The sequence below is a fragment of the Neophocaena asiaeorientalis genome, unplaced genomic scaffold, assembly GCF_003031525.2.
Source record: "Neophocaena asiaeorientalis asiaeorientalis breed wild unplaced genomic scaffold, Neophocaena_asiaeorientalis_V1.1 scaffold671, whole genome shotgun sequence".
In the NCBI taxonomy this organism is placed as follows: Eukaryota; Metazoa; Chordata; class Mammalia; order Artiodactyla; family Phocoenidae; genus Neophocaena; species Neophocaena asiaeorientalis.
This window is the reverse complement of record NW_020175533.1, coordinates 1,890,429-1,914,926: the sequence shown is the minus strand read 5'-3', so window position 1 is coordinate 1,914,926 and position 24,498 is coordinate 1,890,429. Positions and strand designations below refer to the sequence as shown.

Sequence of the window (24,498 nt, the reverse complement as noted above, 5' to 3'; positions counted from 1 at the left end):
ATCATGGTTATCCAATATGAGAAGAGGGAAAAATAAGGTTGGTAAAGAGTTGAGTTAGTTTTGAGTCACATTGTTGATGACTTTGGATTTTAGGCTGAAGGCAGTCAATGGTAGAGTCCTTGAAAAATTTGAATAGTGGAGTTCCAGGTAAGAGGGTTGATTAAATACACACATCTAATTCCATTACCTCCTGAAATTCCACTAAAACTAAAGAAAAAAATTTTTTTAATTTCAAGTACAAGAATAAGAAAGGAGACAACAGTTTGGAATCTGAAAAATAGATGGATGCCTGGTAACTAACTTAGGAAGGAAGGATAGCCAAATCTTTCCTGTCAGTGTAGAAACCAAGAAACAACCCAATTTGTACCCCAGAGTCATCAAAAGCCTCAGGAAATGGCAAGACTGGGAGCCAATTGGCAGTGAGTGTGAGGGCCAAAATAAGGAATACTGGGTAAAAGTTGTTTGAGAAGCTGAGCTCTCTTTCCCACTCCATACCACTGGACAACTTTCCTCTCCCACCCTGGCAGAAATCTGGAGTTTTATTATCTGGAGAGAGAAAAGCAGAAAGTTTTTGAAAAGAGGGACATCTCACACATTTGAGGATGGAGTTAACCCTACTGAAAACATAGGGACAGAGTAAATTTATACATACTGAATAAAGATTGCAGAGACTCCACCACTCGTACACACACACCCCTCCTCTCTCACTTGTCTCCCAAAATTCTGACAGCCAGACTTCTACCTTTCAGGCAAGATACTGGAAAGCTACCAGCCCAACAGGAAAGACGTAAAGATGGTTTCCTGACAAAGCGCTCCTGCCAGATCCCTTTACAGTAAAGCTAAAGTTAACAAGGCCATCCATAGACTCAGATCCTCCAAACAGATCTTCAGTTCTGCACTTTTAACATGAACAGGCAATCAAGGAATATTAGATATTTAAGGAATCCCCCAACATGGATGATATATACCAAATCAGGAAGAAACAACTTGGCGTATACAGAGACAATGCAGGAAAAAGAAAGCTTAACCTATCATTAATATCTTCAGAGAGTTGATAGATGATATTGCAACCATGAAGAACAAGGTTCTTCAAGGTCCTTGAAGAATCAAGAAGTATTCAGAGAACAAAATAGATCTCTTGGACATGAAAACATGATAGCAGAAATTAAAAAATACAACAGACAGATTGGAAAATTAAGTTGTGAAAACCTTTAAGAAATAGAACAAAGACAAAAATACAGAGAAGAGGAGAGAAAGATAAGAAAATAGGAGGATCATTCTAGGAGGTACAACACTGGAATCCAATAATCTAGAATGAGAGATGAGAGAAACAGAGGGAAAAATAATCAATGAAACAATTCAAGAACATTTTCCTGGAGTGAAGGACATGAGTTTCCAGATAGAAAAGGCCACCTCAGTGCTAATAACAGTGGGTGAATAGGTATTTCATTACAAAATTTAAGAACACTGGAGGTAAGAGAAGATCCTAAAAACTTCCACATAAAGATAAGGAATCAGAATATCTACCGATTTTTCAAGGGCAACACTGGAAGCTAGAGACAATGGAAATGATTTCTAGTCCAAAATTCTCTATTGAGCCAAATGATTAAGTGAGAGTAGGATACATTTGCAGATACACAAAATCTCATTAATCTCTACATACCTTTCTCAGAAAGTTACTGGTGGATATGTATGTACAACCAAAGTGATTGAGTAAATAAAGACAAATACATGAAATGCAGGAAACAGGAGATCCAGTGCAGAATTTGTTCACCAGACCTAGGATCTAGCTTGTTCAGGTTGGAACAGGTTCAGAAATTTGTGTCTAAAGACACTGCAGGACTCTGTATCTATATGTATTTTTTCTCCTGGTGTGAACAGGTAGCCATGGTGAAAGCCAATGGAACCTCACTTTTATAAGATCCATAATAATTCTGGCATATGGGTGAGACTGAAAACTGACACATGAAAGAAGTACGTTTTTAATTTGAAGGGTCATACTAAAGACTGGTATCTCTCTTAATTATCTTTGCAAGATCCTTAGTTTAGGCTCTTTTGGTTGCTTAGGTATAGAGTAAAAGCAAATCTGCCTGAATAAGGGGAAAACATACACACAAACATACACCCACATATAAATGTATGTGTATGTATGTATATGTATACACATACTATATATGTGTGTATATATGTATACACATGTTAAACACACATGCACACTTACCTAGAGGCATAGTGTATCTATAGAAAGATGCATAAGAAGCTGGAGATCAGTGCTGCCTCTTTGTGGCTAGGGAAAAGGAATGTGAGGAAGACCTTCATTTCACTATTTATCTCCTTGTTCCTTTTGATGTTTTGGACAAAATGCAGGGTAAGAGAGACAGTAGACTGGGATTATTTGGTTGGTGATTGTCATGTTCTTGGAACGAGGAAATACGGGCTTGAATGAGAAAAAAGTGGGTGGATGCTAAAGCTGGAGGAATCTTTGCCTGGCCTGGTGATGACCAGATGTGGCAGGAGGGTGGGGGTGGGCAGTGGGCACCAAGGGAAAGGTCAGAGGGCAGTGGTCAGAGATGACTCCTTGCTTTCTAGCCTGGGTTCACAAATGTGAGGACACTGAGTAGATGAAACTGGCTTCAGAATGGCAGAGGGAGGAGGGTGGATTGCAAAAGTATAATAAGGGGAAGGAGTTAAGAGTCGGCAACCGTAGCTCACGTTTTCTCTGACCAAAAACATTCATTGGTCATATCATGTGCCTTATCATCCACAGCTTCTGGACTTATGAGATGATGGAATGGCTTCTGGAAAACTCAGTGATGAGTCTTCTGGAGGCACCACCTTGGAAGGCTGAGGTAGTGTAGTGTAAGATGGAGTGTAGGCACTCAACCTGTAACCAACCAAGATGTGGCCTCTTCCATGGCCAGAAAGCACAAGGCTGGGAAATAAAGAGGTGGAAGGGATGATGATTCATAAAATTTTCCCCAGTTCTGCCACTTACTAAGTTAATGACCTTGGGTAAATCACTTTGACTTCTCTGTGCCTATGTTTCCTCATCAGCAAAATGGACATAATGGCCCAGTACCTTCATCACAGGGTTGTTGTGAGGATTCGATGAGATAGTGAGTGTAAAGGTTTATAAGAATGCCTGGTACAAAATAAACACCAGTAATATTAGCTAGTACTGTTTCACTTTTCACCTTTCTTGGGGTTCTTCCTCTCAGACTTGGAACACAAAAGGCCTAGAGAATTTAATGTACAAAGAATGGATGTTTTCACCAGAGGACATGTTAGTGTTTTATTCAATCTTTATTTTTTAATTTATTCATTTTTTAATTTAAATTTTATTTTTGGGCTGCATTGGGTCTTCATTGCTGCATGCAGGCTTTCTCTAGTTGCAACAAGCGGGGGCTGCTCTTTGTTGTGGTGCGCGGGCTTCTCATTGCGGTGGCTTCTCTTATTGCAGGGCACAGGCTTTAGGCACAAGGGCTTCAGTAGTTGCAGCACACGGGCTCAGTAGTTGAGGCATGCGGGCCCTAGAGTCCACGGGCTTCAGTAGTTGCAGCACATGGGCTCAGTAGTTGTGGTGCACGGGCTCTAGGGCACGCGGGCTTCAGTAGTTGTGGTGCGCAGGCTCAGTAGTTATGGCACATGGGCTTAGTTGCTCCACAGCATGTGGGATCTTCCCGGACCAGGGATCGAACCCATGTCCCCTGCATTGGCAGGCGGATTCTTAACCACTGTGCCACCAGGGCAGTCCCTTTTAAACAAATAGTTTTGAAGTACTACCTTAGGTGCCTGGGATCCACTGGTGAAGAAATTAGACACATTCCTGCCCTCACAGAGCCTGGAGAGTTTTCTTTTTTCCGTAATTTCCATAATGACTCTTCTCACATGCCATGTATTTATTTATTTTTAATTGAGATATAGTTGACATATAACATTGTATTACTTTTAGGTGTACAACATAATGATTTGATATAGTGTATAGTATGAAATAATCACCACAATAAGTTAACATCCATCACTACACGTAGTTACGAATTTTTCTTCTTGTGATGAGAACTTTTAAGATGTACACTCTTAGCAACTTTCAAATATACAATTACATGCATTTATTTTATAATCAAAGTATTTTCAATGAATAAATTTTTATACTAAGCTTTTGTTTAACGTACATGCAAGCACACATTACATGGAATAAAACATTACAAACTGAAAAGCAAGAATCCCTTCCTTAACTTCAGATTTCCTAGTTATCTGGAGAAACAACATCCCTTACCTGACATATGTCTCAATAACTAGATAAACATAGAATCATATGAGACACAGAGGAAAGGGAAGAGGAGAGGGTTTAGGTGAGTCAGAGGCTTTTAGCTAGGTGACTGGAGAATGGGGCTACCTTAGAGCTGTTAAGAGGAAGGACATACATTAGGAGGATAGAAGGAGTAATATCAGACTATAAGTACTGTTAAAATAGAAGAAGAAAATTTAGACTTTTACATCATTTTAATAGAAATTTATTGAGAACTGCTCTGTATAAGAATAGATACATGTATATGTATAACTGAATCACTTTGCTATACACCTGACACTATCCCAACATTGTTAATCAACTATACTCCAATATAAAATAAAAAGTAAATAAAAAAACATGTTACAAAACAGCAAGATGCTTAGAGCCTAATGAAGGCAAGGGCAGGGCAGAGCACACAAATGGTACTATTACAAGTACAAGCATGGCTAGCATAGCCGTCTATAACCCTTTAGGGTCCTTTATGTAGAATAAGAAGAACTACTATTTCTGGGACTTTCCCAAAGTTCTCTTTAGGTTTGGACTGAGGCTTCTCCATCCTTTAGTGATGCTGCCTTAGAGCCAGAGTCTCCTAACTCATTTCTACAGGGCTAATATATTCCTCTCTTGCACCCAGGTTTCCTGTCATTGAGAATGACGCATAGACAGTCCTCAGACACAAGTTTGCTAGCCCTGCTCCGGGCCAACCATCACCTCCTTAGGACATCTGCAGGCTAAGTCAGCCTCTGGGCAATTTGTATTCTGGTCCTTTTAATTCTGCCCCAGCTCCTTCTCTCTCAGCCATTCACTGAAAGAGCCCTAAGCTTCCTTCCATTCACCCCATTATTAAGATGATAGCTCTCCCCCGCCAGCTCTGCTTCCAGCCAGATGAAACATCACAACAACCTGGCTATCATCAAAACCCCTCCCCAACCTCCAAGGAAACTGCAGTCGGCCTTAAGTCCATTTGGACAGACTGTCCATCTGTTGCTCTTCCTATGGCTTGTGGAAGGACTGGACAGACTGAACATTCATGTGTATTTCTGTTGGTCAAGATCTTTCCTTTTCTTTCCTGTTTTGAGTATTGCAGTCTCTCTCTGGCTCTTGAACAGTTGCCCCAGGCCATCGTCTCAGTTGTTTTCTCTGAGAAGAGAAGCAGGGTTTATGATGCACAGCACTCTCCTGCTTTATCCAGCACTCTTTGCTAAGGCTCGGCAGTAGCTTCTTGGGCAGGTGGATCCTCCTTAACATTAGCAATAGCCCAGATGGTAATGGCTACAGGACTGGTTCCTTCTCTGTCTCTAATTTCCCAGATTTCGAGTTGGTCTGCTCACTGTTGTCAGCACACTGGGCCACCACTTTCCTTACTGACCCTCACAGAGGGACAGGAACTCCTTAGCAGAGGGTGGACTTTTCTCAGTAATTACATTATTATAGTACATATTTCTTTATACTCCAAAATATTAATATTAACACTATAAGGCCATAAAATACATAACTCCCACCCGGACTGAAAAGGTAGTTGTTCAGTCACAGGTATACAAGATGGAATGAGGCACTACCTGAGATTCAGAGTAGATAAAAGCCACAATTCCAGGAACTGGGAGTTTTACATAAAACACAATTTATTAACATTAAGAAAAGAGACTGAATCTGAAACAGGAGGTGTTAGTCTTACACATGATTCCTGAGCCAGGAACCAGTTAGGTGGGCTTGACCCACAAGTGTGCTCTGAAATGGAAAGAAACAGTAAAAATCTGCTCCTGGCATAGAGAGCAGAGCTGGCATTGTAGGGAGGCTATTTCACTTAGAGGGAATCCTGAAGCCCCCTCTATTATTAACAGTAATATTTTCTTGCCTTCTGGGAAGGCTTAGAGAGACAAGAAAAAGGTCAGTCAAAACTTGAAAAGAAAAGCATATAAAAACTGGATAGTCATATGGCATTTACTCTTTAATTAAAAATGTGTAGCATTTTTGTCTCCTGAGGCTGTCTCTGAAATGTTAGTATCACACTGGACTTCCTCAGATCTTTCAGGTTCCTGGAGTTCTACTCTGGAAAAACAGAGAAAAGAATTCAGTGAGATTTCACAGTAGAGCCACTTTCTCTTTCTAGATTTCAATGATAGGGCAGAATATAAGGGGATATTGCAATAGCAATGAGGAGAAATAAACTACTGAAGAGAGGTGGGGATGTACCGTCCACACTTCCTAAATTACTATCTTTGATTTTTGTCTGGGCCTGCCCCTGCCCTATGCTGATTCCCTGCTGCCTTCCCTCCGCAGCTCTTCCGGACCACTTCCGAACTAAGTCTGACAGGGCAGGCAAGATCTCAGCACCTGGGCTCACCATCCTGGATTCCGAGACTCACAGCGGCTGGTGTATCCAGGTAAGTGCTAGGCACACTGGGAGCTGTGCACCCTGGGATCATGACTTGTGTCTCTGTGACCAGGTTTTTATTTATTTATTTATTTTTGGCTGCATTGGGTCTTCGTTGCTGCGTGCAGGCTTTCTCTAGCTGCGGTGCGCAGGGGCTACTCTTCATTGAGATGTGCGGGCTTCTCATTGCGGTGGCTTCTCGTTGCAGAGCACGGGCTCGAGGCGTGCAGGTTTCAGTAGTTGTGGCTCGCGGGCTCTAGAACGCAGACTCAGTAGTTGTGGCACACGGGCTTAGTTGCTCTGCGGCATGTGGGATCTTCCCGGACCAGGGCTCAAACCCGTGTTCCCTGCATTGGCAGGCGGATTCTTAACCAGTGCGCCACCAGGGAAGACCTGTGACCAGGTTTTTGACTTAGGGTTGCTTTGACCCCATGACTGTGTGACCAGAGCCTTGATATTCTTGAGAGTCCAGTTTCTCAGGGTGGGTGGAGGTACAGACAGTCTGATTGCATCATGCTGTGAAAGGATGGATCACCAGGAATCTTTGTGTATTCCTTCATGCATACATTCATTCTTTCAACAAATATTTATTTTTATAGCCAAGATATGGAAACAACCTGAGTGTTCACTGATGCATGAATGGATAAAGAAATTGTGATACACACACACATACACACACATACAGTAGACTATAAAAAAGAATGAAATCTTGCCATTTGTGACAACATGGATGGACCTCGAGGGTATTATGCTAAGTGAAATAAGTCAGACAGAGAAAGAAAAATACTATATTATTTCACTTATATGTGGAATCTAAAAATAAATGAATAATAATAACTTAAAAAATCAGTTTATAGATACAGAGAACAGACTGATGGTTGCCAGAGGTGGGGGGGTATGGAGGTGGGAGAAATGGGTAAATTTTTTTTTAGTTTAAATAAATTGAATTTTTAAAAACAATCTGAAAACTTGAACTCTTAAAGAGAAAAAGCACCTCACCAAATTTTGCCTTCCACAGCCCTCGTACGTGAACAAAGGAAAATATAAAGAAAAGGGTATACACACTTCTCCCTATGCCATATTTAGGGTTACTTAAGTGCTGTTCTTATTTGAATTTGATTAGGTAAAGGATCTAGAAAGAAAACCAAATAAATGAAAAATAAGTACAAATCAAACAAACAAATTATTGCTCAGCTGAAAGCAAACATAAGAGAAACTAAAGCCCAGAATAATGTTTACTTTTCCACAAAACTCCTTTTCAACATGTTATATACTTATCAAACCATTAGAGTGTAAATTCTGTAAGTCCTATCATCTTTCAACCAGTATTCACCATGAAAATTACAACTACTGAAAACTGTTAATATTATTAAAAGGCTGCTTTCTATAGATCCAAACATATCTGCTGCTGCAGTTTTACAGTTTAAAAAATTTATTGAGCACCTACTATATGCCAGGCACTGTGCTAGGTTCTGGCAGCACAATGATGAGCTTCGATGATATGTTCCCTGCCCTCTATAAAGTTTGATTTAGTTAAGTTTATAGAGTTTAATAATATAATTACACCACTATATAAGTATAACCTGGTGTTATGAAGAAAAAACACAGGAATCCACATGATACTATAACAGGCTGACACAATCTAGTTTGGGAAGGGTTTTTAAGAAAGTGCAACTTGAGTCAGGATCTGAAGAATGAGGTGAAGAAGTGGCAAAGAACATTCCAAGCACAGGGCACAGCAGATGCAAAGACACTGAGGCTAGAGGGTACATATTATCACTCCTCACTTATTTATTTATTCATTCCACACATATAGGACACCCAGGCACTGTGCCAAGTACTGCAGTTACCATGTTGAATAAGATGCAGCCCATGCTCACCACATCAGACCCTTTTGGTATTAATTTTTTACTTGACCACAACTGAACTTGCCATGACCCTTGGGCATTGTGCATAGGGCACACTGCCATCCATTTATAGCTAGGGCATTTCCCTCCAAGTCCTAACTAGTCTCACTTTCCTTTTCCTCTCCATTAGTTCATGTATGCTGAGGTCCCAGCATGCCTCAGACCAAGCCTAGTTAAATTATAGACTCTCTGGGGATTGTATCTCTTTCAACAATGTTGTAGGGTCAGGACTCACCTTTTCTCAGTCTGTTCACTCTCTGTCCCCTCCACTTTGATGGTTTCTGAAAGAGACAAAAACAACTTCAGAAAATGTATTGCCCATAAATACTAAAAGAGGGAAAGTTTGAAGAGGCTCCTAAGTCCTAGGACTCAGAGAGAAGTCATTGTTGCCATATATGTGGAATAGATGGTTCCTTGATGAAATTTCATGGGGACTGAGAAGGAGCTTCTTTCATCCAAAAAGTAAATGCCTTCTTTTGTTCATTGTGCCTTAAGTTCTAATGTTGGGAATAGGTTTTACTTACAGCTCTATTCTTTATTAAACTAAAAATACTACTGGGAGGTATAATACATTTAGTTTTAGCAATCATTTAGTGATGGGGATAAACGTTTCCAATCCTTTTCTGAAAGTAAGGTTTAGAAGGAGGAGGAAAAGGAAATCTTGCAGACGTTGGTGACTAAATGGGTTAGCCAGCTGGTGCTACCAAATAATACACAAGGTTGCATGGAGAGGTTCAAGTGGGAAATTTCTAGTGGGCTAGACCTCCCAAAGCCCGAGTTCCTACTGGCATGGACTTACTACTGATGCAACTTTGGGTGAAAATTCCTCTATGTTGACTGTTATGACCGTGCTGTTGTCCCGCTCTGCGCCTTATAGCAGGGGTTGTTAACCCAGGGTCCATGGAGGAATTTAGGGACCGCAGCAATCCTTTCAGCAACACCCCTGATGGTTTTGAACACTTCCTATCTTTGGCAGTTCTCTTTGTGTGTGCATGTGTGTGTGTGTTTAAAAATAATCAGTTTTATTGAGGTAAAATACACAGTAAAATCCAATCATTTTCCATACAGATTTTGATGAGTTTAACAAATGTATGCAGTCATGTAACTACCACCACAACCAAGATATAGAACATTTATATAAGCCCAAAGAGTTCCCTCCAGCCCCTTTTCAATCAATTCCTTCCCCCCACCCCATCCCCTGTAATAACCACTGATCTGCTTAATGCCACAGTGGTTTTGCTTTTTCTAGGATTTCATGTAATGTGTAGTCTTTTTGTGCCTAGTGTCTTTCATGTAGCGCAATGCTTTTGAAATTCATTCATGTTGTTTCATGTTACCAGTAGTCCATTCCTTTCTATAGCTCAGCAGTATTTCATTGTATGTATATAGCACCATTTGTTAATCCATTCACCAACTGCAAAAATTCAGGATGCCAGATTTTCAGTATTATGAAGAAAGCTGCTATGGACATTTGTGTGTGTGTGTCTGTGAAGACATATGTCTTTATTTCTCATGGGTAAATATCAAGGATTGCTGATTTGTATAGTAGAGCATAAGAATTTCAGTTGCTTCACATCCTCTCCAACATCTGATATTTATCAGTCCTTTTAATTTTAGCCATGTTAGTGGGTATGGGGTGGTATCTCATTATGGTTTGAATTTGTATTTCCCCAATGACTAATGGTGTTATGACTGTGTAACTGTGCTTATGGGCCATTTGTGTATATTTTTATGTGAAGTATCTATTCAAGTCTTTTACTTTCTGCCTTTTGTTATATGGATTGTCTTCTCATTACTGAGTAGTATTATATAAGTATGTATTCTGGTTATAAGTCCTTTATTATATTTATATTTTGCAAGCATTTTGTCCCAGTCTGTGTCTTGACTTTTCATTTTCTTAAAGTCAAAGGGCAAACATTTTTAATTTTGATGAAGTTCAGTTTATCAATCTTATCTTTTTATAATACAGTTTATGCTTACCATGTCCTATCTGAGATTTGCCTAACCTAAGCTCACAAAACTTTTCTTCTATGTTTTCTTTCAAAAGTTTTTTAATTTTAGCTCTTATTTTAGGTTTATGACCCACTTCAAGTTATTTTTTTGGGTGTCTAGGTTCATACTTTCCCATGTGGATATCTAACTGACCCAATACCATTTGTTGAAAAGACTATCCTTTCTGCATGGATTAACTTGGCACTCTTGTCAAAATCAGTTGACAGAATCATATTTTTTGACTCTCCATTTTGTTCCATTGGTCGATATGTCTGTCCTTTCACCAGTGTCACACCTTGACTACTATAGCTATATAATAAATCTTGAAATTAGGTAGTATAAGTCCTCCATCTTTGTTGTCATGTTTCAGAATTGTTTTGGCAATTGTAGATCCTTTGCACTTCCACATAACTTTTAGAATAAGCTTTTTAATGTCCACTAAGGAGCCTGCCAGGATTTTGATTGATAGTGCATTGAAACCAAAGATCAGTTTGGGAGAACTGGTATCTTAATAGCTAGTCTTCTAAACCATGGACACAGCATAACGCTCCATTTATTTAGGTCTACTTTAACTTCTGTCAGTAGTAATGTTTTTTAGTTTTCAGTATACATACAGGTCTTGTACTTGTTTTTAAAAATTAATTCCAAAGCCTTTAATATTACTTGATGCTACTGTAAATGGTATTAAAAAATTCAGTGTACAATTGTTTGTTGTTAGTATGTAGAAAAACAATAGATTTTGTGTATTGACCTTGTATCCTGCTACTTTGCTACACTAAATCAGTTGTAATAGCTTTTAATGGATTCCTTAGGCTTTTCTACAAACATGATCATGTCATCTGCAAAATAAGGCAGTTTTACTTCTTTCTTTCCAATATGTATGCCTTTTATTTCTTTTTCTAGAGTTGTGACACTGGCTAGGACCTCCAGTACAAGGTTGAACAGAAGCAGTGAGAGTGACATCCTTGCCTTATTCCTGATCTTAGGTGAAAGCAATCAGTCTTTTATCATTAACTATGATGCTAACTAAAGGATTTTAGTAGCTGTTCTTTGCCAAGTTGAGGAAATTCTTTTGTATTCCTACTTTTATGAGAGTTTATCTTTCTTTTTAAAAATTATGAATGGGTATTAATTTTGCCAAATGCTTTTTCTGTATCCATTGACATGTATTCTGTATCCACATGATTTCTCTTTTCAGTCTTTCAATAGGTGAGTTTTATTGCTTGGGATTTGGATGTTAAACTTACCTTATATTCCTGGAATAAACCCCACTTAATCATGATGTATAATACTTTTAATACATTGCTAGATTTCAGTTGCTAATTTTGTTGAGCATTTTGGCATCTATGTTCACAAGGGATATGTGTAGTTTTCTTTTCTTGTAATGTCTTTTTCTAGTTTTGGTATTAGGGCTCCCCCTGCCTTCAGAGCAGCCTAGAAACTGACTCCAGGCAGTAAGTTGTGGACAATCATAGGGCTCACCTTATCTTTTCCCTTCTCTCAGGGACTATAGTATTCTGTAGCCTGTTGTCCAATATCTGAAAACAGTTGTTGCATATATTTTGTCTGATTCTAGTTGTTTACGGCAAGAGGGCAATTCCTGTAGCTGTTAATCCTTAATGGGAGGAAGGAAAAGTCTGTGTCTTCTATATAATTTTAAAAGAGCTTTAACTGTTAGAAAAGTCTCTTATTTCCTTCTACCTTCTTATAACCTTCATCGAGATACCCTTTAGAGCCTCAGTTAAGTATGATCTTTGCACCCTATGGCAGTTTTTAGATATTTAAAGGCAGCACTTGTGTCCTCCCCAAGGCTCTTTTTTCCCCCCTGGCTGAGCATTCTGAGTTATTTCAGATATTTCTTTCTTTTTTAAAATACATCTTTATTGGAGTAAAATCACTTTACAATGCTGTATTCGTTTCTGTTGTACAACAAAGTGAATCAGCCATATGCGTATATATATCCCCATATCGCCTCCCTCTTGAGCCTCCCGCCCACCCTCCCTATCCCACCCCTCTTGGTCATTGCAAAGCACCGAGCTGATCTCCCTGTGCTATGCAGCAGCTTCCCACTAGCTGTCTATTTTACATTTGGTAGTGTTTAAAAGAGCTTTAACTGTTAGAAAAGTCTCTTATTTCCTTCTACCTTCTTATAACCTTCATCGAGATACCCTTTAGAGCCTCAGTTAAGTATGATCTTTGCACCCTATGGCAGTTTTTAGATATTTAAAGGCAGCACTTGTGTCCTCCCCAAGGCTCTTTTTTCCCCCCTGGCTGAGCATTCTGAGTTATTTCAGATATTTCTTTCTTTTTTAAAATACATCTTTATTGGAGTAAAATCACTTTACAATGCTGTATTCGTTTCTGTTGTACAACAAAGTGAATCAGCCATATGCGTATATATATCCCCATATCGCCTCCCTCTTGAGCCTCCCGCCCACCCTCCCTATCCCACCCCTCTTGGTCATTGCAAAGCACCGAGCTGATCTCCCTGTGCTATGCAGCAGCTTCCCACTAGCTGTCTATTTTACATTTGGTAGTGTATATATGTCAATGCTACTCTCACTTCGCCCCAGCTTCCCCCACCCCACCCGCCGTGTCCTCAAGTCCATTCTCTATGTCTGTGTCCATATTCCTGCCCTGCCACTAGGTTCATCAGTACCATTTCTTTTTAGATTCCATATATATGTGTTAGCATACGGTACTCGTCTTTCTCTTTCTGACTTACTTCACTCTGTATGACAGACTCTAGGTCCATCCACCTCATTACAAATAGCTCAATTTCGTTTCTTTTTATGGCTGAGTAATATTCCATTGTATATTTGACTGATCTTCCAGATACTTTGTAAATCTAATTACGTTCTATTTTTGTCAAAGTTCCTCTTAAAAATAATGTTGCTTATAGTGAATACAGTATTTCAGGATGTCTGTACACCAACACAAATAATATTATCCTTTCATACTCATGACAAAATCACCAGTTTTTTTTTTTTTTTAAAAAAGCTTCTTTTAAAAAATGAAAGCAGACAATAAAAAGACAGCTTCTAAACTTTTGGATTTGATTACAAATTTAGCATTTTGAAGAGTAGATATGATGATATCTCCTGGTTGCAGTTTTTAAGCCCTGTGAAACTTTCTGTTTAAATGGTGGTTAAAAATAATTTATTTTGGAAAAGACATTTGCCCTTTAAGAAATCATTCCTGAAAGAGCTGAGGCTCTTCCAAATTTGGAGGAGGGAGGCAAGTTGTAAAAATTGTAGGTTGTTAGGCACTATTACAATACAGATTTTAGTCAGACAAGAACCAAATGAGGAAGTAAAACTTCAGGAGGAGCTATTTTAGTCTTTCTCCCCAATGGGTAAGCTGAGAGGGTAACTTCTGATTGGGAAAAGACAGTAACTGAAGGTTACAATTTCTCATGCTTTAACTGCCCTATTTGACAAAACAAAAAAGGAGAAGAGAGATTAGAAACCAGCTAGAACAACCATGGCATTTCCCTTTTATTCATTTAACAGCCTAAACAGGGTAAATATGTACAGTTGAGGAATAGAAAAACTGTAACTACTGAACAATCCCTGGAAAGGACTTTTGACACCAGGTTAGTTAGTTGGAGGGCTGTCTCCTCTGAGAAAAGGATTAATATTGGGTTAAGAGGAAGCTGCACTGTTGGAAAAATTTCTACTCATCAGTAAGCTTGTGTCTCTGTGGATGGGTCATGACTGTTTCCATGTTTGTCTACTGGCAGAATTTAGTTCCTTGTGGACTGAGATCCCCATTTCCTTGCTGGCTTTCAGCTGGGGGCTGTTTCCAGTTTCTAGAGGCCACCCACATTTCTTGGCTTACGGCCCCTTCCTCCATCTTCAAGGTCAGCAGTGGTGCGTTGAGCCTGTCTCAAGCTTTGGATCTCTCCTCCTTCCATTTCCTCTTTCTAATCCAGGTGGGAAAGATTCTGTGACTCACGTGATTAGATTGGGTCTACTTGGATAATCCAGGATAAACCCATCATTTTAAACTCAGTATTTAATCACGTATGGAAAGTCCCTTTTGCCATGTAGGATAACATGTTACAGATTCTGGGGTATATGAGGTGGATATCTTGTTGGTGGCATTATTCTGCCTATCGTACAGCCAATGCCAGGGGTATCCACAAACAAGTGCAGACATTGCTAAAGTTACAAAACCCAGTTTTACAAACATCTCATATCTACGTGGCATGGTTACTTGGTACATCTCCCTCCTCCAGTAATATCAAGGCTCTTCTCTTTGACCAAACTTACTGGCACATGTGACTATCTGACCAAACAACTTTTTTTTTTTTTTTTTTTTGTGATACGCGGGCCTCTCACTGTTGTGGCCTCTCCCGTTGCGGAGCACAGGCTCCGGACGCGCAGGCTCAGCGGCCATGGCTCACAGGCCCAGCCGCTCTGCGGCATGTGGGATCTTTCCCGACCGGGGCATGAACCCGTGTCCCCTGCATCGGCAGGCGGACTCTCAACCACTGCACCACCAGGGAAGCCCCAGACCAAACAACTTTTATCTACCAATATTCTTTATCACATTCTTGAGGGGGTCCTATATGTACTATGCTCTCTTGTGGTCTTCTGCCTTTTAATACTCATAGCTCAATTTGACCATCTCAAATGCAACAGACACCCTTACAACTCTCTCATGTATACAGACACATCCTCTTTAACTCCCTTTATCTAGTCTCCTGAATTTTTCTGATTGCTTTTTAGGGGAAGAAACATTTTACTTGGCTTTTCTCCATCCCTTTTCTTTGTTTCGTTTGTAAGCTAATCATTCCAATGCAAAACCAAATTTAGGAGACAGCTTATTTCCAAGCAGAAGGTTGCTTCTGCACATTTAGCTAATTCTAAATGGCAATGAGATTGACAGAAAGAGAAGTTCAAAACGGTCACTTTGAAAAGTCAAAGCCTGGACAAGCATGATATATCTGTACATCTGACCCTGCACTGTGAATTTTACACTTTTGTATCATAGAAATCTCTCAGTATACCCTGTACTTTGGCAGTTTGAACGGCTCTGCTATATGCTTTGTGTTAATATATTGAAACTGGATTAGCACTCCTAAATTTCTTGTTTTTGGAATACAGCTGGATGAAATGAATGACTGCTAATGTCATCCATCTATTTTCTAGATGGATCTTAAAATCAGTACCCTGAAATCTTAAGATGCTGACCAGAAGCCTTACTCATCTTGTGCTTTTTACCATAAGCGAGTAAGAAGGTTTTACCTTAATTATTAGCACCAACCAAACTTTTACTGGAGGCAATTACTGAGATAAAGTCCAAGCTTATCTTACAACTTCATCCAAACCAGCCCAAACCACAAACAGGCATGGGATTCTTATAAAGTCAGGGACCACTTTGCCCCCTATTAAACACAGGGCATTTTTACAACAGAAGTCATCGGGGAGGCAGCTCAATGCAGTGCTGTTTAAAATAGCAAAACTATGGGAACAACCCAACTGTCCCACAATATGGACTTGGTTAAATAAATTAAGGTGTATCCACATAATGGAGTATCTTGCAGCCATTTTAAATGATGCTGTAGAATAATACTTAGTGACACTGAAAATATTCTTCCAACATTTAGTATAAAAAAGTTAGAAAACAGTACATGTTATATTATTCAAATTGTGAAAAACCGTCCTCATAATACTATCCCACTTATGGAAAAATAACAGGTTAATACATAGAAAAATCTGGAAGTTATACACTAAAATGTCGGCATAATCATTTTTTCTTACTAGTAGAACTATAGGTGATTTTTATTTTCAGTATATTTGGTAATGGATATGTACTACTTGGTAATCCATATGAGTTAATATTATTTTTTAAAGTCAGTGGGGAATAGTTCATCTAACTTCTCAGTAAACTGAGACTTTTAGAGATGAGAAGGCAAATCTTATGGTCACCTAATCCTCCCCTTCTCCCACCAAACATTTCTGCTTGAACATCATCAGGTCCATAATTGTGAACATTTAGAAGTGTTTTCACCATTTTACTTCATTGAATTCTCACAGTAACCTCATGAAATAAAGTAGGTAAGGCAAGGAATCATCAGCTTTGTTTGGAAACCAGAAGTACATTTGTAAACCTTAGGTTAGAAGTGTTGCCTTTCCTGGAAATCCAGGCAACCTTATCAGCTGCTGAGTCCCATATGTATGGGCTTGAAACCCTGAGGGAACCTTTTCCTCCAAACACCTGCTGACTTTTTGCCAGCCTGGGCTCAGCCAACAGCTCCAGAAGGCAGCTGATTGGGAAGTTAGCTGCAAAGTGGCAATCTGCAGAGGACAAGCACTGACTCACCACATTCTTTAGAGGGGCCAGCCTGCTGCTTCTTCCTTTTCTTTAGTGTTAGAAAGAACACCATCCCACACACAACGACCAATGTTACAAGTAGAGCTGCAATCCAGAGGATGTGGTCTGGGACAGGGGGGCTTGGCACAGGTGGCTTTGCATCTAAAAATGAACCCAAGTTTTCAATCAGCCAGGAAGGTTGATTATAAAAGCTTTATAATTGCTGCTCTTCTCTTTATTTACATGCCAAAATCTCCTCAGGGCTCTACTGCCAGAGCAGCCTGAAATCCACATGATTTGGACCATAGAAAATCCTAGTCTCAGGGCCTCGGCAGCTGACTGAGAACCAAGCCAGTGACTCTGACCAAGTGCCTGGACTGAGCTATCTTGCCTTCCCTTCCCAGAGACTGAGATGACAATGACCATGATCTAGAAGAGGGTCACCTTGGCCCTTGCTTCTGGAATCTGGGTAATGTACCTGTACTGAGGCTCTGAAGGTACAGTCATCTGGGCAGCATCCAGCTTCCTCAGCCCCCTATGTGGTCAGGCCCCAAGTTTTTTTTTTTTTGGTTTTTTTTTGCGGTACGCGGGCCTCTCACTGTTGTGGCCTCTCCCTGTTGTGGCCTCTCCCGTTGCGGAGCACAGGCTCCGGACGCGCAGGCTCAGCGGCCATGGCTCACAGGCCTAGCTGCTCTGTGGCATGTGGGATCTTCCTGGACCGGGGCATGAACCCGTGTCCCCTGCATCGGCAGGCAGACTCTCAACCACTGCGCCACCAGAGAAGCCCTGGGCCCCAAGTTTTGACGTTTCTCTTATAGTAATTCCTCCATCCACTATCATCTCTAAATCAGGCTCCAGACACCTCTCACCCGGACAAACATAGCAGCCTCTTTATAGGCACCCATCTCCAGCTTTGTTTGTTCTTTCCCCTGATGTCTAGGTGGACTTCCTCAAGCATGGCGTTCAGCCTCTCTCTCCTACTGGAAAACTTTTGATATGTCTTCATGCCCTGAGGATCAGGGTCAGAATCAGCTCCTGGGAAGTCAGGACTTACTTCCTTGCACAAGGACTCCTAAACTTACAGGAAGTTAAAAAACAGGCTTTGGGTGGAAAAATTAGGACTGAGTGGCCCATGTTATAGACATTTATGGGAAGAGGTCTGGTAGTTAATCTCAAATTACAGGAGAATAGGACCAGCTGACCTCCCATTAGCTTAGGGGCATTTTGTGGACCCATGCCCTGTTTCTGGGACCTTAAGAAAAGGAATTGTTGGTACTGCAGGCCACATTCAACACTTTTTGAGTCTATCCCAGTTTAATCTCACTTGAACCTGTTTGGCATCCCAGTAAAGGAGGGTAATACTTGTTAACATGGAGGCTGCTACCTTTTGATACCCCAAAAGATTCCTTGACACAGGGCCTAACCTGTATCGTATCTAGCCATAGAATAGGGACACAGAGAGGCAAGCCCCATTTTCCTGAGGCAGCTAGAGCTGAAACATTTCTGAACATGGCGGCAGCTAGGAAGGTTTTGGCAGCAGTTGAGAAACGGCAGAAAGGTGAGCCACGATGAGGCTCTAGTGGTGGCGAGGCTCTGTTCCTGTGGGAGTCATGGCAGAAAGCCCCAGGGTGTGTCATGTGTGGTGATGTTGGCAGTGCCAAGAAGGTGCTAAATTTCAGGACAGCATGGGAGAGGCTTCTATCAGGCCAAGAGAGGCTACAGGGGAAGCAACCAGGACAGACAGGGTGACCTCGCCAGTTACTGAACTGTCAAGAGTCAGAGGTGTCTGATCAGAAGGAAATCAGCACCTGCACAGGGGACTGGTCCACTGGTACAGCTAATCTGGCTGGTGGGGACTGGCCCCAGGGGCTGTCCGTAAGAATGCATCAAGAGGCCAAGTTATGTTTGAACCATGAAACACCAGGAGAGGGGAGGCATTAAAGCCAGAGGATGGAGCAAGGAGCTGGATGGATGCCTTAGGAGGGGGCAAACCAAGGGGCCAGAGTTGGAGGAGGGGCCAAGGCAAACAGAAGGCAGATGGGTGGGGGGAGGGGTCAGGATCAGAACAAGCAGTGTTGAAGGCAGTGTGGGTACAGAGTGCCTTTATTGCAGGAGAGACTCTTGCAATTACTGCTCCTCAAAAGTGGGGTCTCAAATATGGATGTATTCTAGGGCAAAGCCAGGAATTTAAAATGGCAGGCTCCTATTAGTGTACACGGCTTAGTTTCAACCCTTTCCCAGTGGGACTGGCCCCCATACTACACTGTCAACATGCCACAAGCATTTCTGCTTCTGCATATTTCCTTGACACATGTGTGCGATGGCCACCACTGCCTGTGCCCATGGCAGGTACTGCTAATAGATTGTGGCCCTCTCACCTCCCAAGCCTGAATGCTGTTTCAGAATTTTTCAGAAGCTACCACAAGTTTGAGTACCTGCCATCTCTTTACCACACTTATTAAGCCCAGTTATTTCTGTTATGGTAATATAAGGTCCCGTGTCCTTTAGGAAGCCTTCACTGACCCTCAAGGAACTTGCCTATCTCTGAATGCTTATAAATCATATTATCAGTCACTCTTGTTTTTAAATTTAGTTGTATATTTCCATGGGATATAATTTAGATTCTAATTCAATCCTTTTACAATCCAATTTACCATGTGTGTCCATCGTGGAGTTCTGATTCTATTAGAAGGGCAGAGAGCATGTTTTATACCTTTTGGTTTTCTCCCCTGAAACCAACAATGTTTAGAATGGTTTTGTACTCATAACAAGTGCTGTATGTATATATGAATGTGTGTGTGTGTGTGTGTGTGTGTGTGTTTTAATGAGTGGAAGAATTTTAGCCTGGAGAAATCCTGCATCTTCTAACCTAAGCTTCAGAATCTTCTCTCTAAGGGTAGCCCAAAAGACTGGGCCAGTGTCAAGGCTAACAGCATGCTTCCTCAAGAGCGGCATAGGTTCATAGCCTCTTGGACCTTGTAGCACTCAGATGAAACAAGAGCCCTCTGTCTGGGTCTTTCCTAACAGTATGAAAATGGCCCAGTTGGAGGTTTCCTGGCAAGCAGGGGACACTGGATGATCTGCCTTACCCATCTGTGTATAATACCTGATAAAAGAAACTGTCAGGCTTACCTATATTGCAAGGTGGCGAGAAAAGCAGTGTCTTCGTTGGCTCAAGTTGCAAGACACAGAAGATGCTCACGTTTGTTTCAGGAGGGATGGAAAAAGACATGCTGATAGAAATGTTGTACAGTTCTGTGATATTATTTTGAGATTTCTTCATGACAGTGTCATACTCAGTAGTAGAATTCTTAGTTTTTAGCAATATATACATCCTCTGAGGTTCTGGGTAACCTTGTGTAGATGAGCAGGTCAAATTTATGATGTTAGAATTTTCTGTTTGATTAGGAATTAGATTTATTTCTGGTTGACTGAAGTTAGCTGAAAGCAGAATAGAGATACAAACAAACAAAAAAAGAAATCCATTTAAATTTAGATGTATCTAGAAGGGAACAACAAATAACTAGGTATCCTGGGAACTCACTGGGGGCACACCTGGCAGGCCTCAGGGTGTCTAAATTGTGGGCCTCAGCCCACGGTGAGAGCCACATAATGAGCCCACATTTATTTTTCAGGAATGGAGTTGGGGCCACCATGCTTACTTCCCGCTGACCCCAATCAAGGAGGTGCTCTCTGAGCAACAGGAGGGCTAGCTCCTTCTGCCAGCCAAATCTCTTGCTCTTCTTCTGTAGTCAGTAGGTACTGTGCAGGTTCTACATACTAATTTATAATTTAGTATATTGTTTCTAAAACTTCAGTGATTCGCATGATATTGTTACAAGTTTTGCTATATCTACCTACTCCTTAAGCGCTCTGCTTGTACGTGATGTGGCCGGTGGAAGGTAGATTGCCATGGTGTTACCTACTTTAAACCTCATTAACGATAATTAATCTGGACCTAGTAATCCCACACCTGGGTATCTACTCTAGAGAAATGAAAACTTAACGTTTATACAAAAAATTTGTACATGATTTTTTACAGCAAATCTATTCATAATAGCCCCAAACTGAAAACAACCCAATGTCTTTCCATGGGTTGAGTGGATAAAACAAAATGCTACTTAGTAATAAGAAGGAACAGATTTTTGATATGTGCAACAACTTGGATGACTCTCAAAGGCATTACGTTAAATAAAAGAAGCTGGTGGTAAAAGGTTACATACTGTATGACTTCATTTATGTGATATTCACACAAAGATAAGACCATAAGTTGCAAAACAGGGGTTATGGGTATAGAGAGGGTATGACTATAAGGGCATAGCATGGGGAAATTTTTTTAGGGTGCTGAAAATGATTTGTATCCTGTTTATATTGCTGGTTATATAAACCTATACATAAGTTCATATTAATAGAACTGTACACCAAAATAAAAATAATTTTACTGTATTTTAATTTTAAAAAGTCTGTAGTGACATTTAGGTTTTTCAAGGCCTGGAAAAACAAGGGAGCTGTTTTGTCAGCTTTTGGGTTGTGTGCCTTGGGTTATTTCCCTCCTGTCTACTGGGCTTATGGTTGGGCCGCAAACAAGTCATAAGCAACCTCTAGGAGGCTGAAGGGAAATCCCAAATCAGCCAGCTGTCACCCTTGGTAGGAGCTCCAGGCAAAGATTTAGTGGGTGAGAACTCTTGGACTGAAGGAGAAAATGAATGTAAAAGAGATTTGAGACCTATATGGTTCATATAAACTTAAGGGCCAAATCACCCATGGTTTTCACTTAGCCACATTACCTTGGTTTAGTTAGCTCTATCTGGTCTCCAAAGCAGATTCTTACAGATCATTCAGAAGTAAACTATAAAAAGTATGAAGGACTTTTAGTTCCCTCCTCCCAAGCCCCGCACTCCCTTCAAACGGGCTTCCCAGAATTGGCTGTCCTCTGCCTCTCTCGAGGCAGCCCTCTCCCCCACCTATTGCAGTCTCATCTGAGAAGTCCCCGGATCTGAACGCGCCATTGGCTACATACCCAGCACTGACAGGTCAGAGCTCATCTGGTGGATGGGAACCAGTCCTTGGGGTCCTTTATGATGGATGAAACATTGATACGAGCCCTTGTCCTTGATCTGAACGTTGTGGAGTCGCAGTGTCCAACTGTCCTGGTCAAAGCTCGTGCGGCCTATATACTTGGGATGGACATTGTGAGGCTTCTCTTGGCCTCTGTACAGCTCATAGAGAACCAACTTATTCTGGTCCTGCCAAAATATCACCAGCTCATCCAGGCTTCGGTTTTGAGAGTTTGGAAAGTGGCATGGCAGGTCTCCAGTCTCATTGAAAAATGCCTGACTTTCCAAGGAAGCAGCACCTAAAAGAAGGAAAGGTGGAAAGTGGGGAAAGAGACACAAAAGGGAAGAAAGAAAGAAAGAAGAAAAAAAAAAAAAACAGAAACTCCATTTCTCTTTATACAATACCCAGATGCTATCTTATCAGTAATGATCTTGAAGAAGTAGATATTAAACTCTGGAACTGTGCATACACATTGGCATGTGCAGAAAGGAAGGGGCTTTTGTCCTGACTCTACTGATAACTAACTGGGTGGCCTTGTGCAAACTGCAACTCCTATGAGGTTCAGTTTCCTTATCTGTTTAATGAAGGGGTGGACTAAATGTTCTAAGGTTCTTTCCAGTACTATGGTTCTGTGAATTTAAATCCCAGAATAGCGAAAATCAGAAAGTTAGACAACTCATTCACCCATTGGTTACTTCCCTATAATCTGAATATTGATTCTCTTCACTGTAGCTGTTACAGGCTCCATTACTTCTTCACCATGACCAAAAGCTCCCTTCTCCCCTCCCTGTCCCCTTATTCCTTGGCCTGCTGTGGTGAAAAGAGTTCCGATATCCCTCCTTTCATTATGCCTCGGTAGCTGGGGATCACAGTGACTAATATCTTTGAAATTCAAATAGTTCCCTTTATAGACTTTCCCTCATGACTGCTGCTCCCATGGCCAGCTCTCCCAAGGGTAAAAACAGTTTGGAAATGACACAAATGGTCAACCAAGGCCTCTATTCTGTGACCTCTCTAAGCTCTTTCGGAGATCAGAAAGAGAACTGGGCAGATTTGATGGTTGTTTTGGGATTGTGGTGGTCGAAGACCATTTAAGGTACATGAATGAAATGCTGGAAATGAATCATAAATGGGAAGGTGAGGATGTACTTTTGGAGTACTGGGGAATCCCCAGGTATCACAGACTTGCTCTGCCCAGGACGCATTGCTTTTGGAAATGTTTTCAACCCCTGGAGAATGTGCTGGGAGAGTTCAGAGAAATGCTTTCATCCCTAAGGGCATATTGGGGTTTGTGGAGGGATTTGGGTCTCCTCGCTCCTTAAATGTGATTGCTTATAGGGTTTCTGTAGGACCTATTCTGGATCACAGAATTACTTGAGACCCGGCCAAGAAATTAAGTAGTGGTGAGTGAGAAGTGCAGGGTTAGGGGAGAAATGCTGTTTCTTAGTTAATATGAAGTTAGACGCCACCTTGGGGAGGGAGTTAGGATGGGTTCTAAGTAAAGCTTCATCATTCCAGACTTCAGTAAAGGGATGTTGACATTAAGGAGGAAAGGAGAAGCAGGTTGGTGAGGGAGATGAGAGGAGTTATCTGAGGCGTTCTTTGAGGGGTGGCAGGAGAAATTAAATTGATCTGATCAATAGGGTTCTCTTCTGAGAGGGAGTAGAAGAGAAATAACAGTGACATGCACTTGGTGAAATTGAACTGTGTGCAGAGTGGCCCAGTGAGAACCATAATCAAGGGGGTGGGTGCCTGGGGTGGTCTTGAACTCTATGGGAAGGGACTCTAGGCATCAGTGAGAGTCAGCACAAGTTTGAATCACTGCCTATTGCATTACACTCACTAGAAGCCTGTGAAGCTCTTGAAAGCAGAAAGTACAGTCTGTACAAGATGCATTCCCATATTGGAGGGAGGCGGGAAAATCTACCTGGGTACCTGGAACAGTGAAAGGGGGACCTAAAGAAGTCTTACTGTGTTCAGTAACTACTTATCAGGCACTCCTGGGGTGCTGCTACTCCTCTGGCAAACTCTGAATGATAATGTATGGGTGTCACCTACTGTAAAAGCTTCTAGCAACTATCTCTGGGGAAGCTCACGCTGGTTTTATCACTAACTTGCCATATGATATAGAGCAGATGACCTGGTGGGGAAACCAAACACATAGTTGAAAATTCTGCCAGTTAACAGTCACCATTATGTTTTTATTCAGCAGTGCCTCTGGCCTGGAAATGACTTTGCCTTTGGCTTCTTCTGTCTTCCTGACTTAGGGTTGTTTCTCTACAGAGCCTCACAGAGCCTCTTCTCCTGGACACCCACTCTCTCCACTCACAGAGGGGTCCAAGACCCAGGCTCCCTCTCCCAAAGATTATATGGAATTTTTCTTCCACCCATGTAACTGCTCCCCTCTCACCTGCCAACCGAAAGTGTGGTCTGTGCTCTAAAGGCATCGGCATCCCCAAGGGGATGCAGAATCCCTGGCCCCACTCCAGACCTTCTGAGTCAGAATCTGCATTTTTAACAGACCTCCAGTTTGAGAAGCTGCAATAGAGTATTTC

At 41.3% G+C, this 24,498-nt stretch overlaps 1 protein-coding gene across 6 annotated transcripts in view; it reads right to left on the bottom strand.

The window, feature by feature from the left end:
* The window catches only part of CD86 (CD86 molecule), a 73,218-nt gene that overhangs the window by 6,622 nt on the left and 42,098 nt on the right, over positions 1–24,498 (bottom strand). For 3 of the 6 annotated variants that reach the window (XM_024769251.1, XM_024769250.1, XM_024769252.1), the window contains 5 exons: positions 21,906–22,241; positions 20,018–20,326; positions 16,895–17,047; positions 8,808–8,853; positions 4,057–6,340 (listed from right to left, as the gene is read on the bottom strand). In XM_024769251.1, the coding sequence (XP_024625019.1) occupies positions 6,244–6,340; positions 8,808–8,853; positions 16,895–17,047; positions 20,018–20,326; positions 21,906–22,241 (941 nt within the window). In that variant the 3' untranslated portion in view covers positions 4,057–6,243. Of the gene's footprint in view, positions 1–4,056; positions 6,341–8,807; positions 8,854–16,894; positions 17,048–20,017; positions 20,327–21,905; positions 22,242–24,498 lie in introns of those variants that run through there. The other 3 variants (XM_024769255.1, XM_024769254.1, XM_024769256.1) reach the window with 3 other exon arrangements.